General features: G+C 49.3%; 1 protein-coding gene across 2 annotated transcripts in view; it reads left to right on the plus strand.

Moving 5' to 3' along the window:
* Positions 1–13,079, plus strand: part of USP7 (ubiquitin specific peptidase 7) — a 57,307-nt gene extending 44,228 nt beyond the window's left edge. For both annotated transcript variants that reach the window (XM_067706657.1, XM_067706658.1), the window contains exons 13-31: positions 349–505; positions 1,280–1,424; positions 1,708–1,838; positions 2,746–2,880; positions 3,259–3,360; positions 3,534–3,639; positions 4,423–4,515; positions 4,605–4,672; positions 5,003–5,103; positions 5,981–6,134; positions 6,751–6,818; positions 7,298–7,406; positions 7,501–7,578; positions 8,291–8,391; positions 9,379–9,478; positions 10,898–11,017; positions 11,171–11,242; positions 11,370–11,460; positions 11,775–13,079. In XM_067706657.1, coding sequence (XP_067562758.1) covers positions 349–505; positions 1,280–1,424; positions 1,708–1,838; positions 2,746–2,880; positions 3,259–3,360; positions 3,534–3,639; positions 4,423–4,515; positions 4,605–4,672; positions 5,003–5,103; positions 5,981–6,134; positions 6,751–6,818; positions 7,298–7,406; positions 7,501–7,578; positions 8,291–8,391; positions 9,379–9,478; positions 10,898–11,017; positions 11,171–11,242; positions 11,370–11,460; positions 11,775–11,881 — 2,038 coding nt within the window. In that variant the 3' untranslated portion in view covers positions 11,882–13,079. The remainder of the gene's footprint in view (positions 1–348; positions 506–1,279; positions 1,425–1,707; positions 1,839–2,745; positions 2,881–3,258; positions 3,361–3,533; positions 3,640–4,422; positions 4,516–4,604; positions 4,673–5,002; positions 5,104–5,980; positions 6,135–6,750; positions 6,819–7,297; positions 7,407–7,500; positions 7,579–8,290; positions 8,392–9,378; positions 9,479–10,897; positions 11,018–11,170; positions 11,243–11,369; positions 11,461–11,774) is intronic.
* Positions 13,080–15,071: the final 1,992 nt, after the last annotated feature.

Below are 15,071 nucleotides of genomic sequence, written 5' to 3' on the forward strand. Positions count from 1 at the left end.
TTCCTGCCTCTCAAGCACCCCCCGCCGCCCCCGTTCATGACAACATTTGGAAATATCCACATCCTAGAAAAGTCAGTGTGTTTTTGTCACACAAACTGACTGTTATGTAATATCCTGGAATTTAAAATTCCGTTAGGTGTGTCAGTGCTTTTTAGGTATTTTTCTCAAATCAAGCTTCAGATTTTGTTGACGTGTGAATAATTTGTTGTGATGAGTAGGAGCTGCCCTTTCCAAGTAAAGAGGAGCCAGTGAATTAGAAGGTCTAGCCAAGGAGTAAAGCCTAAAGGTGAAATATTTTACAAGTAAATGAAACCTGGATTTCTCTTAAAATGTTTTTATTTTAAATAGGTTTGAGTTCCCCGAACAGCTACCACTTGATGAATTTTTGCAAAAAACGGATCCTAAAGACCCTGCAAATTATATTCTTCATGCAGTCCTGGTTCATAGTGGAGATAATCATGGTGGACATTATGTGGTTTATCTAAACCCTAAAGGGGATGGCAAAGTAAGTGCTGGGGAGGGTGGACGTGATGCTGTGTAGGGGATTCAGTGACGCTCAGCTTCAGACTTGGCCTTGATAGTGAAGGATCCCTTCTTGGCCTCTGTGCCTGTATGTTCCTGATACTTTTAAAGGTGGATGGTAAATTATGATTGTACTTGATATATACATCTCGTTATTGGTATTGAACGTTGGACCTTATAGGATCCCTTTACATCTAACATGAGGCACTTAGTTTCCACTTAGAATAATCATCTGTGGCCCGCACTCACGGGCCCGCATTGGTTGTGTGTTATCGCACGCGCCCCATTACCCGCGCGATGTAATGCGCGGTCTTTGCCTGGTTCACGTGGATCCCATCACGTGATCTTCACCAGGAGGAGCAGATGAGGGTCTTGGGGTCTGTGTCCAGGGCCACAGGGCCAGTGAGGAACAGAGCCAAGGTGGAGCCCGTCCAGCTCATGCCGAGGGGATTTGAAGGCAGGACCCTCATGGCACCAGATGCGGAACCTGTAACTGTAGGGTTAGTGCCATTTAAAACGACTCCATCCACAGTGGACAGAGATGGAGCCTAAGCTGAGGCTTAGGATATTTGAGTACATTACAGAAATTGCCCATGGACGGATATTAGCAATTTCTCCAGAATGTGGGATGAGGACGGCAGAAGTGCTGGCGAGTTTTGTGAGGGTCACCTGAGGCAGGTCATGTGTTTTCGGAGAATGCTGCCTTTTACTTTGTGTGCTCCTCAAAGCGCCGTATCTCTGCTGCTCCCCGTTGCAGTGGTGTAAGTTTGACGATGACGTGGTGTCCAGGTGTACGAAAGAGGAGGCCATCGAGCACAACTACGGGGGCCACGACGACGACCTCTCCGTGCGGCACTGCACCAACGCCTACATGCTGGTTTACATCCGGGAGTCGAAGCTCAGTGAGTGCAGCGGGTGTGTCGTGCCCTGGCTGTGCCAAGCTCGCGGCTGGGCCCTGAGTCTCGCCCGCTGGGGCATTTTATACCACGTTACAGTGGACCTAAGCTAGAGCCACCTGTCCAGACACTTGCCTGCTTATGCTGCCTTACAGCATCATCTGGAAGCAGCTGGATTGGGGTTGCGGGTTTGGATGTGGACCCAGGGTGCCAAGTAATTTTACTTTGAAGGGTGGCTTTATTTGCAATGACGTGCACAGAGGTGAAGGAAGATGTGTTTGTCCTGCAGGTGAGGTTTTACAAGCTGTCACCGACCATGATATCCCTCAGCAGTTGGTGGAACGATTACAAGAAGAGAAAAGGATCGAGGCTCAGAAGCGGAAGGAGCGGCAGGAAGCCCATCTCTACATGCAAGTGCAGGTCAGCCTCTGGGCAGGCGCGAAGCTGCTTCGCGGGCCAGGGCGTCGGCGACGTGTCTGGGCAGCCCCCTGAGCGTGCGACTGAGGAACTGCAGGCCAGTTCCCTGACCTTTGGGAATGTTCTTTCCAGTTCAGGATATGGGCTTAGATGTGAGAGGACTCAGGCTGCCAGAGCAGCGGTGTCTTAGTGTTTATAAAGCATGCAGGGGACCAGAGAAGGAAGGGTGAGCAGAACCCAGATGAGGCCTGGCAGGGAGAGCTCTGGCAGCTGGGGGGGTGGGGGGTGAACTGCCAGGTGGTTTTGGTTCATGATTTAGTTGCAGTTAGGAAACAGGCATTTGTTTTAACAAACAAACAGACTACCTGGAGAAAAAGGTACATGTGCATCCTGGCTTTATCATATTTGGGGATCACCATCCAGATGGATTTCTAGTTGATGTTTGTGGATGAGTTTAGAATGGCTGCATGGAAATATGTAGGGTTTCCAAATATTCGTACCTGATTTAGTTCTTGGTCATTTTGGTGCTTTTCTGCTTGGGTCTTCTGTAGAAGGTTCATCAAAGCAAAAGACTAGTTGTTCTTTTGTCTGTTTTGTTTTGCGGTACGCGGGCCTCTTACTGTTGTTGTGGCCTCTCCTGTTGCGGAGCACAGGCTCCGGACGTGCAGGCTCAGCGGCCACGGCTCACGGGCCCAGCCGCTCCGCAGCATGTGGGATCTTCCCGGACCGGGGCACAAACCTGCGTCCGCTGCATCGGCAGGCGGATCTCAGCCGCTGCGCCACCAGGGAAGCCCAGCACTAGTTGTTTTTAGTTTTAGCATTTGAACCTTGGTTTCGATCAGCCTGACCTGGTTCTCTTGTGTGTGTTAGTGGTGTAAACTCCATTCTGCATTTTCATCCCTATTTGCAGATTGTTGCAGAGGACCAGTTTTGTGGCCATCAAGGAAATGATATGTACGATGAAGAAAAAGTGAAATACACTGTGTTCAAAGTGTTGAAAAACTCCTCGCTTGCTGAGTTTGTCCAGAACCTCTCTCAGACCATGGTGAGCGCCCGTCCTCCTGTTGATAGTTCTCTCTCCTTTTTCATAACTGGACCCTGGAGGATCCTGCCCTTGGAGGCAGGCACTGTGTCCAGACACCACCTGAGAGTGAGCTTGGGACCAGAGTTCCTTCCCTTCCGGGTTGTGCCCTCTGGCATCTCCCCTAATTTCCCCCTCCTCCGCCCGCCTCCCCCTTGGTAAAATGGGCTTGAACTTCCGGGACACCAGAGATCCCGAAGGCCAGGTCACTGTTGCCCATACCAGCAGGGAGAGCTGTAATCATGATTTTTTTCCCCTTATAATCATAGAATCATTTCCTTGATGTTGAATTAAAATATAAGCTGATTTTGCTTCAACTAATTTAACTGTAATGATTTCCAGGGATTTCCTCAAGATCAGATTCGACTGTGGCCCATGCAGGCGAGGAGCAATGGCACCAAACGACCGGCCATGCTGGATAACGAGGCCGACGGCAGCAAGACGGTGAGTGTGGCGGTCTGGTCTGGTCTGGGTGTGCGCGGCAGGCACTGTGTGCCCTGCGGTATTCCCCTCGGTCCAGTTACATAGAGTTGGATCTTGTCTTCTACTTGAATATAGTTTTTCACTCTCACTTAGCCATTAAAATCTTCTAAGCCCAGCATCTCTTTTGGGAATAGATGATTGAACTCAGTGATAATGAAAACCCTTGGACAATATTCCTGGAAACAGTTGATCCGGAGCTGGCTGCTAGTGGAGCAACGTTACCCAAGTTTGATAAAGATCGTGAGTGCCTCCTCCCCCAGCCCAGCACCTCCAGAGAGTGGAGTTTTATTCCCGGAGTGTCGTTCTAAACACACAGGGTTAAGTGTTCTTCCCTTGCAAAGAAATCTTGTTAATCCCCCAAATTGCTCGCGAAACATCCACCGTGTTCAAGGCTTCTTGATGAAGTCAAATCAGACCGACTGTGGGTTGTAGCGTCCTGGCAGGTGAGAAGGTGGCAGCAGCGTGGAGTCCAGCACATTCCACATTTTTCTAATCACGCTGGTCTTGTGTATACTTGACAGATGGTGTAGAGCAGGGGTTGCTGTCAAGGGCCAGATAGTCAATATTTCATGCTTTGTGGGCCATACCGCCTCTGTCTGCTATTGTAGCTACTAAGCAGCTACAGAGATTAGGTAAAAGAACTGTCTTCCAGCGCAACTTTATTTACAAAACAGGTAGGTCCAAGATTGCTTATTTGTATTACTTCAAGTGGTCACTTCTCCGGCAAAGACTCAGACACAACCTTTAGCGATACTTCGATGGTAAAACACTGCTAGTGAGGACCAGGTCTTAAAACTAGGTTTCCTAAATTCTCTGCACTCATTCTCATCTTTCCTGCTTCAAATGCAGTGTTCCCCATGGGTTTGAGGTTAGAAATGATGCCTCAGACCTAGGATCAGCCTCTTAACAAACTTCATTGCACACAGTAACTTTTAGGTGCCCTAAGTTGTCGTTTCAGTTGCTATTTGTTAACATTGCACTGACCAGAAGATCCTAACAAAGCCTGTTTATTTAACCTTGTAGATGATGTGATGTTATTTTTGAAGATGTACGATCCCAAAACACGGAGCTTGAATTACTGTGGGCATATCTACACACCAATATCCTGTAAAATACGTAAGTCTGGCAGCACTCACCTTCTGAGTTGATTTTGCCAAAGTCTCAGTGTATCACAGCTTTGAATTCTTCATTTTTCTTGAACCTAGGTGACTTGCTGCCAGTTATGTGTGACAGAGCAGGATTTATCCAAGATACTAGTCTTATCCTCTATGAGGTTTGGATCCTTATTTTTCTGTAATCAGCACATGGTTAGTGGTTTGGGGAGGACGACTTCTGCCTGTTTTGCTAGCCCTGCATTTGTTGTGTCAAGACCACAGCTAAATGGGGCCTCGGGTGATCTTGAGTCAGAATCCTCTCTGTACATTTCTGATGTTTCCCTCTTTAGGGTCAGTGATTATTATATCCTTATTACTAGTATTTCGTACTCTTTATTTAAAATTGTAGGGCTGTTGGAATTGGGTATAGAGAAAATACATACAGTGTGTGGCCGTATTAAACATTGGACAGACGTTGCGTTGTAACCATGTCCTTTCTTTTACTGTAGGAAGTTAAACCGAATTTAACAGAGAGAATTCAGGACTATGACGTGTCTCTTGATAAAGCCCTCGATGAGCTAATGGATGGTGACATTATAGTGTTTCAGAAGTACGTACTTCTTGAAGTTATCTCTTTGTACTAATATCAGAAGTCCTAGAACCAGGAAATGATTCTCTAGACCCTGAGTCACGTTTTGTTTGACATTGACAGAATGTTGACAGCAGTTGGCCTTCTCTGGGTTTTGGAATTAGGGGTGGCAAGCATTTTCCTCACTGAATGCTTTTATTTCCCAAAAATGTCTACAGCGAGCATGACAACTAGTAGCAGGAGGGCAAAGGTCTTTAGGGAAGAGCAAGATTGTTTTCTTTCCTTGAAAACATGAAATTCTTAGAATGCACCTACTTGGGTAGTCACTTTAATCTGTCTGCGTGGAAGCTGGCAGGTGTGCAGTCTGAAGGCAGCCTGATGACGCACTCGGCCCTTTCCTTGCTCTTGAAGCCGTTTTGCCAGGGCAGGGCAGCCCTGAACACTGACCATAGGGAGGCTGCAGGGCCCGGTGGCCAAGAGCAGGGGTGGCAGACCTCTCGTTTAAGGGCCAGGCAGTAAACATTTTAGGTTTAGTGGCGACCCGATCCTGCAACCTTCGCAGGGAAGTGATAACCTATCAAGTCCCGGTTGGGGAGTAGACTCAGCAGAGCCAGCAGGGTGGGCCCCGCAGTGCATCCTGAGTCCTTTCCCTTGTCTGCGGAACGAGAGGGCACTGTTCTGTTTCGGGAGCGAGATCAGGAACGGAAAGCAGCCAGCCCTGTGCGTGGCTCAGCGCACACTTCTGTCCACGATCGCCTTTGCCTGGTAGCCGGGCAGGCTCCCAGCATCGGAAAATGCTAGCCTGAGTTTAGATCCACACTGCTCAGCGTCACTGTTACTTGGGAGATGATGCCTGAACCCTGGCCTGGACTTTGATTGTCTGTGTTTTTCCCCCCAGGGATGACCCCGAAAATGATAACAGTGAATTACCCACTGCAAAGGAATATTTCAGAGATCTCTACCACCGTGTCGATGTGATTTTCTGTGATAAAACAATCCCCAATGATCCTGGATTTGTGGTTACATTATCAAATAGAATGAATTATTTTCAGGTATTTGATAAAATGCTCTTTTCCCTTCAGATTCCACACCAGAGAGACCAAGTTCTTTTTTAAAAAGCTTGCTGATGAGGCTGTGTAATGGGTTTGGTTCTGGAGGAGGGGTTGCAGTCCACTGTCTGAGGAAGTTCTTGATGCAAGTGGGTTGGTGTTGATGTTGCCGGGGGATCAGAAGCTCTTTTCCCCTCACTCGCCTACCCCCACCCACTGCCCTGTCTTCTTGCTCTTCGAAATCCTCTTGACCCCTGGCATAAGTTGGTTTCAGAGATCATAGTTTTAACAGCAACTTTGCTTCAGTTATAACATGCCAAGTGTGAACCATTAAAAAAAAGCCTTCAGGAAATAAATCTACAGACAGACCTCCCCAATGAAAGTGAAGAACACTTTAAAAGGTTTTCTTCCTCAGATGCGCTGTTCCTGTGGTGATATACTAAGGAATGTAGTTTATTCCTGTTAGATGGTAACTTTCCGGGGCATTTAAATTCAGGCTGCTTATAACAGGTTTCTTTAAGAGCACTCAGCAAATGAACAGTGATAAAGTGTATCAGCAAGTTTCAGTTTGTTCACCGGATGTGAACCTTGCTCCCTGACTCTGGCCCTCCCTCCCCAGGTGGCAAAGACAGTTGCTCAGAGGCTCAACACCGACCCGATGCTGCTCCAGTTCTTCAAGTCTCAAGGGTGAGCCACACTCACAGATGCCCCGTGTTTGGTCTTGACTGCATGTGTCCCATAGTTCATCCAGACATCTCCGAACTAATGTAATAAGTAGCTGCCACCTCACCTGACATGCCATTTCTTGCTTAGTTTCAGATATAGAATTGTCACCACTTCCATCTTGACCACGCTACCCCAAGATGTCAAAATAATTGGCAGCCTCATCTAAAGCCAGGCTTACTTCAGAGACCTCATCCACACACCTCCCTCCCATGTGTGTCCGGCTGGGCCTGGCCCGGCCCGGCTTCTGTGTGCCATGTCACCCTTGCAGAGAGTGTTCAGGTGTGACAGACGCAGGGACTTAGGACCTGGGGACAGGAGTAGTCAGAGTCCAAATTTCAAGTCTAGGTGTCAGGCCAGAGGTTTGCTTTTATGCTCACTCACGGATATTTGTTTTAGGCAAATAAACAAGTCTTTTATTTATATGCTGTTTTCTTGTGTAGTTATAGGGATGGCCCAGGTAATCCTCTTAGACATAATTATGAAGGTACTTTAAGAGATCTTCTACAGTTCTTCAAGCCTAGACAACCTAAGAAACTTTACTATCAGCAGGTATGAGTCCAAATTAATGTAACCGTGGGTAATAAGGAGAAGGCTTGGGTTTCTGTGGAAGCGAATCTAAAATGAGTCTCTCTTTTCTTAATAGCTTAAGATGAAAATCACGGACTTTGAGAACAGGCGAAGTTTTAAGTGTATATGGTTAAACAGCCAATTTAGGGAAGAGGTGAGTCTTTTCTATGGTGTGAGTCTTTATTTTTATTGCATCTTGTGTATTGTATCTCTTCTCCAGACCCTGAAAACTAAAACCACCAAAGAAAGCTCCCTAAGCGGTAGCGTGTGTTAGCGGCTCGGCTCGAGAACCCCGGTGGGGGGAGGAGCTCTGTCCACCCAGCCCCTGCCGCCACCTCTGAGGCTTCAGGCAGAGTGACAGTGTCAGGGAGACCCTTTCCGACTGATTGGGACCTTGCTGCTTGGCCTTGGAGCCGGTGGCAGCTCCGCTGGGCCCTTTGCAGACGACACAGCCTCACATTAAGTGGTTCTTCTGGAAAGTCTGTACCTACTCAGACACCCAAGTCGTTCACCTTTCTAGCTCTACCGGTATTGAGAGGAAATCTGGGACATGTGCCATCCATGTTGTCACCCGTGTGCAGCTGTCAGGCTGAAATGACACAGTCCACCCTGGTCCTTGTCCTCTGTCTCACCATGCTGAGAATTGGACAGCCTCTTAGTGACCTTTCCGGGGGGAGAAATTCCTGAGAAGCTGTCCTGTGAATGGCGAGCTTTTTGCCTCAAAATGGCATTTCTTAGACTCCCTGCGGTGTGGGGCGGCTGCCAGCCTTGGACAGGTGGTCTGAGTGATGGTCGGCGGGGATGGGCCCAAGCAGGCCCCGCGTGTGTCTTGTTTCCTGTATAGCCTTCATCTTGTCGTTTCTTAGGAAATAACACTGTATCCAGACAAGCACGGGTGTGTCCGGGACCTGTTAGAGGAATGTAAAAAGGCTGTGGAACTCGGCGAGAAGGCATCAGGGAAACTTAGGCGAGTATTTCCCAAATCCTGAAGGTGGAGGCAGGGGCAGCCCTGGCCCAGCCCTGTACTTGCGCAGTGCCCCCCCCCCCCCCAGTAGTTGCCATGCTCACCTTTCAGCCCATACTTTGCAACACTTTATATAAATACTTCACATTTAATCCTTTTCTTTTGCCCATCTTCCCTCCCTGTGTCTCTGGATATTAATTAGCAGTAGTGCAAAAGGGAGATTCAGGTAGAAAAGTCAAGCAGAGGAAGAGTGATTCAAGCAGACTGATCAGCTGAAGCTGGAAAACGTGGGCCTTGACTGTGTCTGAGAAATCTGGTCGCTTCTCATCTGTTTCGCCAGCGTTCAAGCCGCAGAAAGAAGCCCAGATTTGATGTTCAGTTTTTATTTCAGAGTGTCAGGTGCTGGTCTCATCACCTTGTCTTACACTCGGCTCACAGGATGGAACAACCTTTGGGGCTCTTTGGTTCCCGGAATGTTTTCTTTACAAAATTAATAAAAGAATGAGGCCTTTGTTATCTAAAGAGTGAGAAACATATCACAAGCCCTGCCCAGTTTGGAACCATAGCAAGAAAGATTTACACACGCTCCGAGGGTGTCCCTGGCCAGTGTTCTGTCTGCTCCCCAAGGATACCTGCTTTTGACATTTCAAATCTTCATAAGAAGACAAGCGAATCTTCGTAGCTTTGTAATAAAACGACGGACGAATAGTTTTCTAGAAAGTTTTTTTTTTTTTTTTTTTGCGGTACGTGGGCCTCTCACTGTTGTGGCCTCTCCCGTTGCGGAGCACAGGCTCTGGACACGCAGGCTCAGCAGCTGTGGCTCACGGGCCCAGCCGCTCTACAGCACGTGGGATCTTCCTAGAGCGGGGCACGAACCCGTGTCCCCTGCATCGGCAGGCGGACTCTCAACCACTGCGCCACCAGGGAAGCCCCTAGAGAGTTTTTTTTACATGAATGTATATAGTTCACATTCTTCTTTGTTTTGCACAGGCTGCTAGAAATCGTAAGCTACAAAATTATTGGTGTGCATCAAGAAGACGAACTCCTAGAATGTTTATCTCCTGCGACAAGTCGAACGTTTCGAATAGAGGTGAGCGTCCCTCTGGCTGCACCAGGGAGGAAGGGCTCCTGAGCCCCGGCAGGTGGGGCGGCCGCCCGCAGCTTATTCAGGCAGCACGGCGGCTCCTGGCAGTGGCTGTCGTTTTGTTTGTGTGCCGGTAGATGAAGTGACCCCTGAGGTTAATGTAATTCTGCCAGATTTTGAAAAATTGAATGTTTTATTATGATAAAATAGACCTAACCTAAAATGTACTGTTCAGTAGTGTGAGCACATTCGTGTTGTTGGACATTCCTCACCGCCATCCATCTGCTCCGCTGAGACTCTCGCCCCAGCTTCCGGCAGCCACCCTTCTACTCTCTACTACTCCAGATAGCTCACTTATTTGTCCTTAGAAATTAATTTTAAGTATGGATCATCAAGCACATCTAGTCAGAAACTGGGTCCCTGTTGATTTTAAAACTGCTGAGATTTCCACAGTAACTGGAACAACTCATTATTTGGTCTCTTAAAACCCAGAGTTTTGGGACTCCCCAGGTGGTCTGGTGGCTAAGGGTCTGCCTTCCCAATGCAGGGGGCCCGGGTTCAATCCCTGGTCAGGAAACTAGATCCCACATGCCACAACTAAGGATCCCACGTGACGCAACAGAAACCTAATGTAGCCAAATAAATAGTTTTTTTTAAAAAAAGTTTTCTTTTTTAAAATATTTATTTATTTTTGGCCGCGTTGGGTCTTCGTTGCGGTGCGCGGGCTTCTCATTGCGGTGGCTTCTCTTGTTGTGGAGCACGGGCTCTAGGCGCGCAGGCTCAGTAGTTGTGGCTCATGGGCTCTAGAGCACAGGCTCAGTAGTTGCAGCTCACAGGCTTGGTTGCTCCACAGCATGTGGGATCTTCCTGGACCAGGGATAGAACCCATGTCCCCTGCATGGGCAGGCGGATTCTTTTTTTTTTTTTTTTTAAATACATAAATTTATTTATTTTTATTTTTGGCTGCGTTGGGTCTTTGTTGCTGCGTGCGGGCTTTCTCTGGTTGCGAGTAGGGGCTACTCTTTGTTGCGATGCGCGGGCTTCTCATTGCGGTGGCTTCTCTTGTTGCAGAGCATGGGCTCTAGGCGCACAGGCTTCAATAGTTGTGGCATGCGGGCTTAGTTGCTCCGTGGCATGTGGGATCTTCCCGGGCCAGGGCTCTAACCGGTGTCCCCTGCATTGGCAGGTGGATTCTTAACCACTGTGCAACCAGGGAAGTCCCCAGAGTTTTCTTTTAAGCTTAGCTATTTCTCGTGGCTCTAAACTCTTAATTATTCTAACAAGCCCCAAACATGACATTTTGGCAAAAATCTGACCTAGCTTCCCTTGTTGGAGGAGTGAGTCAGAATTAAGAATTAAAATGTGGCGCTGTGTTTGCATTAACTGAATTTCTCAACCCCTTGTGTTAAAAACCTGTGTCCCCAGGAAATACCTTTGGACCAGGTAGACATAGATAAGGAAAATGAGATGCTGATCACAGTGGCACATTTCCACAAAGAGGTGTTTGGGACATTCGGGATCCCCTTCTTGCTGAGGATACACCAGGTGAGGCGTCCTTCTGCTAAGAGACTGAGTGTCTCGGGTCGGGACCTGGGCCCTCGCGCTCTGGGTTAGCGTTGCTCAGTGGGGCTCCTTCCCTGAGGCGGCAGCACAGGAGGGCATGAGCTTTGTGAGCACATGCGCCCTTTGTCGTCGCAGGGCGAGCATTTCAGAGAAGTGATGAAGCGGATTCAGAGTCTGCTAGACATCCAGGAAAAGGAGTTTGAAAAGGTACGCGCTTCTTGGATACTTGCAAGTAATTTGTCGGGCGGGATGCTAAAGTCTTGACTTTTTTTGCCAGAGGTGTGAGTTTTGCTAGTATTTGGAATGAATGGCGTTTTCGATTTTTGTCTCTCAGTTTAAATTTGCCATTGTGATGATGGGCCGACACCAGTACATAAATGAAGATGAGTATGAAGTAAACTTGAAAGACTTTGAACCTCAGCCTGGTAAGAGCCCTCCCACAGGGAAGAAGCAAGTAGTAAGTGGCCGGGAGGCCGGCAGCCCTGGGTTCGAGTGGCGGCCCTTGTATTTCTCCAGCTGGGAGATTCGGCCTTGTTTTCCTTATCTGTAGAACAGGGAGGAACGGCAGCCTGTAACTGATGAACTTGGCAGGCATCACACAATGGCCGAAAAAACTAAGGTCCCAGGGGAGACGGTGCCGCCCTTGGGAGCCCTGAGACCTCAGTTGGGGGTGGGGTGCACTCGCTCCAGGGGCCCAAGCCTGGGCTCTGTGGTCTCAGTTGCTTTCTCTCCCTGCCAGGTAACATGTCTCATCCTCGGCCTTGGCTAGGGCTCGACCACTTCAACAAAGCCCCAAAGAGGAGTCGCTACACATACCTGGAAAAGGCGATTAAAATCCATAACTGACTTCCTCCCCTGGCGGGTGGGCGAGGCGGACCGCGGTGGGTGTGCCCTTTAACAACAGCCAAGAACTCTGGTGCGCGAGCACTGTCCCAAGTCTTCAGCAAGAGGATTTGCTGCTGGTGTTAATTTTATTTTGTTGAGGCTGTTCAGTTTGGCTTCTCTGTATCTATTGATTGCCCTTTTTGAGCAAAATGAAGGTGTTTTTATAAAGCTTGGATGCCAATGAGAGTTATTTTATGGTAACCACGATGCAAGGCGCTGTCAGCGTGTCGGGGAACAGCCGGTGGGTGCGGCGCGGCGCTGGACAGGCTCGGCTGTCCCCGCTCCGGGGCCCGGCCGCCAGCCCCACAGCTAGTAAGTCTTCTGTTTAGGCTCGTCTGACGTCTTTCCCTCAATTATACTTTTCAGTGACCTTTTGTGCATCTGTAAAGGCGAAACAGAGAAACTCACAACCTAATAAATAGCGCTCTTTCCTTCACTCGTGTATTGTCGCCCCTTCCTCGGTCTCCCCAGCTGCCTGGGTCTTTTTAATAAACTCGTCTCCCTTCCGTCAGCCACCGCTGTCCTGCAGCCCGTTTGCAGAGTGGATGCACTGAATACAGGCCTGACAGACACTTCGGGGGTCTTTTTATTAAATTGAAAACGCTGTTCAATACAATTAAGGTGTACTATGCTGCCTCTCGGCAAACCTAACGATCTCAAGAGTTCATTCGAGCAGGTGAAAAAATTATAAATAGACTTGTCTCCTTAAAACGGAACAGGCGGAACCAAGAAAGGAGGGCCTTTTAGCAAAGAGGGCATGCCCACTGGTGTTAGCAAGCTGTTGACTTTGTATAAAAAAGCTAAATAAAAAAGAAAAAAAAAGGAAAATTGAAATTGTATATTTAATGAATGAACATGTACAATTTACCACTGGGAGGAGGTGGCATTTTGTTGGGTGAATCTAAGTGACTTTCACTGATGTTGATATTCATTGTGTGTAGTTTTCTTTCAGTCCGACCTTTTCCTTTGGAGCTGACGCCAGCTGCGTGTCTAGTTTTGAGTGCAGTAAAATAGAATCAGCAGATGACACTTATTTTTCATCCTTTTCCAGTATTTTTCGTTTGTTTCTGTAGCAGCAGTGTACACCGACTCTTCCTGTATATTGCCTTTTTGCTGGAAAATGTTGTATGTTGAATAAAATTTTCTATAAAAATTATAACTCAGTGAGTGACGTGGAAGTTGAGGGAGATTTCTGCTCTCCCTGCAAATAGGCCTGGGGAACCTATTCCTTTATAATGAGGTTTTCGGGGTGGGGGGGGTTGTTTTTGCCTCTGACTCATCCCATTTAAGCTTAAGAAAAAGTTTTTCCGGGCAGGAACCAAGTACAATAAGATGACCAGAAATACTGAAATGGTGGAAGGCGTGGCCCAGGGGAGGTGGCCTTGCATCCCGCGCCTGGCGCACTGTGTCCCTGGGCTGCTCACCACCTGGCGGGTACTTCCTGCCCAGGTGCCCACGGTGACCATAGCGCCACCCGCCCCACCCTCCTGCGGAAAGTCATTCTCCGGGTGCTCGACTTCGAACATTAAAGTATTGATTTCTTTTAGGTTTTGGCTCAGGGTTGATTATAGTCTTAAGTCACGGAAACTTATTGTCGAGTTACTAAATGGCTTTCCCCAAAGGCCTTTTCATAACGTGGACGGTCAGCAGGTAGTGCGTGCGATTTACGCTTCCATTCCCTCCCACTTACGGCCTTGAGTCCGAGTTCATAAAGCTGATGGGGGTGGTGGGAGGGGTGCAACCTGAAGAGGACCGCCTTTCACACGGCTTGCTCTGGACCCTGAGACTGGTGTGTCTTCCCCTCAGGCCCCCAGAACCACAGGGTAACGTTGAAGAGGGGCTTGGGTTCGTCATGACTGTACCGGCAGCAGCAAGCTGGGAGAAACGGTCTCATTTTAGAAAGTAAGAGCAAACTGCATTTGCAAACATACATTTCAGATGTCAAGACGGAGCCGTAGATCCCCCGTTTGGGGGTGGGTGGTGCTGTGGCATTTTTGCCACTCTCGGCCTTTTTGTTCTGACCGCTCACTGCCCGATAGAATGTCTGCCGTTGGGGTGGAGGGTCCTCCGTCGGCCCTGCCCAGTGAGGGAGCCGCGAGCCCCAGGTGTCCGCTGAGCACCTGAAACGTGGCTAAAGTAGCAGAGAGAGTGAGTTTTCACTGATTTAATTTTAAGTTGCCACATGTGGCTCAGGCGTTCCAACCACATTTCCCTCGCTTTGTGTGTCTTTACAGTGATCAGCTCCCTCGAGCTGTCGAGTTAATATATGATACATAAAACGCTCACTCTGTGAGGCCTGGAACCCAGGCCCCCCCGCCGGCTGAGCTGTTCAGACACAGAATCGCAGCTCATCGCAGCTTTAAAGGGCCACTGACCCACCCGACGGGCAGGCACCGTTGTTGATGGATAGATCCAGGGATGGGTGTTCACAGCATGATCCTGCCCAGTATGATGGATGTTCTGAGTTCGTCATAAGATGTTGGGAGAGAACCCACACTCAGCCCCCCTGAAGCCGAATCCTGCCCCCTTCCCACCGGTACAGAGGAGGCGCCCTCGTCCGTTCAGACCCAGTGCCGCAGAGGGTCAGGGCTGCTGCTGGGGGGCTGGATCGTTTCACCCCTTCACAGGTGGGCAGGTGGTAGAGTGTGACAGTCCGGCCAGGCCCCTGTGTGCCCTCCCGGCCTTGTGACGCCTCTTCGCCTCTGGCCACCCTGCCCAGCCTTGCTCCAGGCTGGAAACAGCGGGAGGTGTCCCCAGCGCCCTGCCTGCAGCCGTATCACACCCCCCAGTCCACTCCTGGAGGGGGCGCGGCGGAGCTGTTCTGTGGCTCAGGTCAGGCGGGCAGTGGTCCTGTAGTGGCTGTCGCCGATGAGCACCCCACATGCGGCTGGCAGTGAGGCATCCGGGCCACCCCGAGTGACCAGGACAGGGATTCTGAGTTAATCTGTCAGGCTGGGCTCTCGGGGCCTCTGCTGACTGCAGAGCTGGCTTTGAGACCCACATTCACTTCTCCCTCTTTCCAGGTATTCGAGCCGGCCTCCCTGCTGGAAGGAGGGGCCCCCCACTTTGAGATGAGAGCTACGGGAGAGGGGGACAGGGTGGCCATCTCCCCCGGAGCCCTGGGCCCTCCTGGCCAGCCCCAGAGGTTGGT

Source organism: Pseudorca crassidens, chromosome 15 (genome assembly GCF_039906515.1).
Source record: "Pseudorca crassidens isolate mPseCra1 chromosome 15, mPseCra1.hap1, whole genome shotgun sequence".
Taxonomy (NCBI): Eukaryota; Metazoa; Chordata; class Mammalia; order Artiodactyla; family Delphinidae; genus Pseudorca; species Pseudorca crassidens.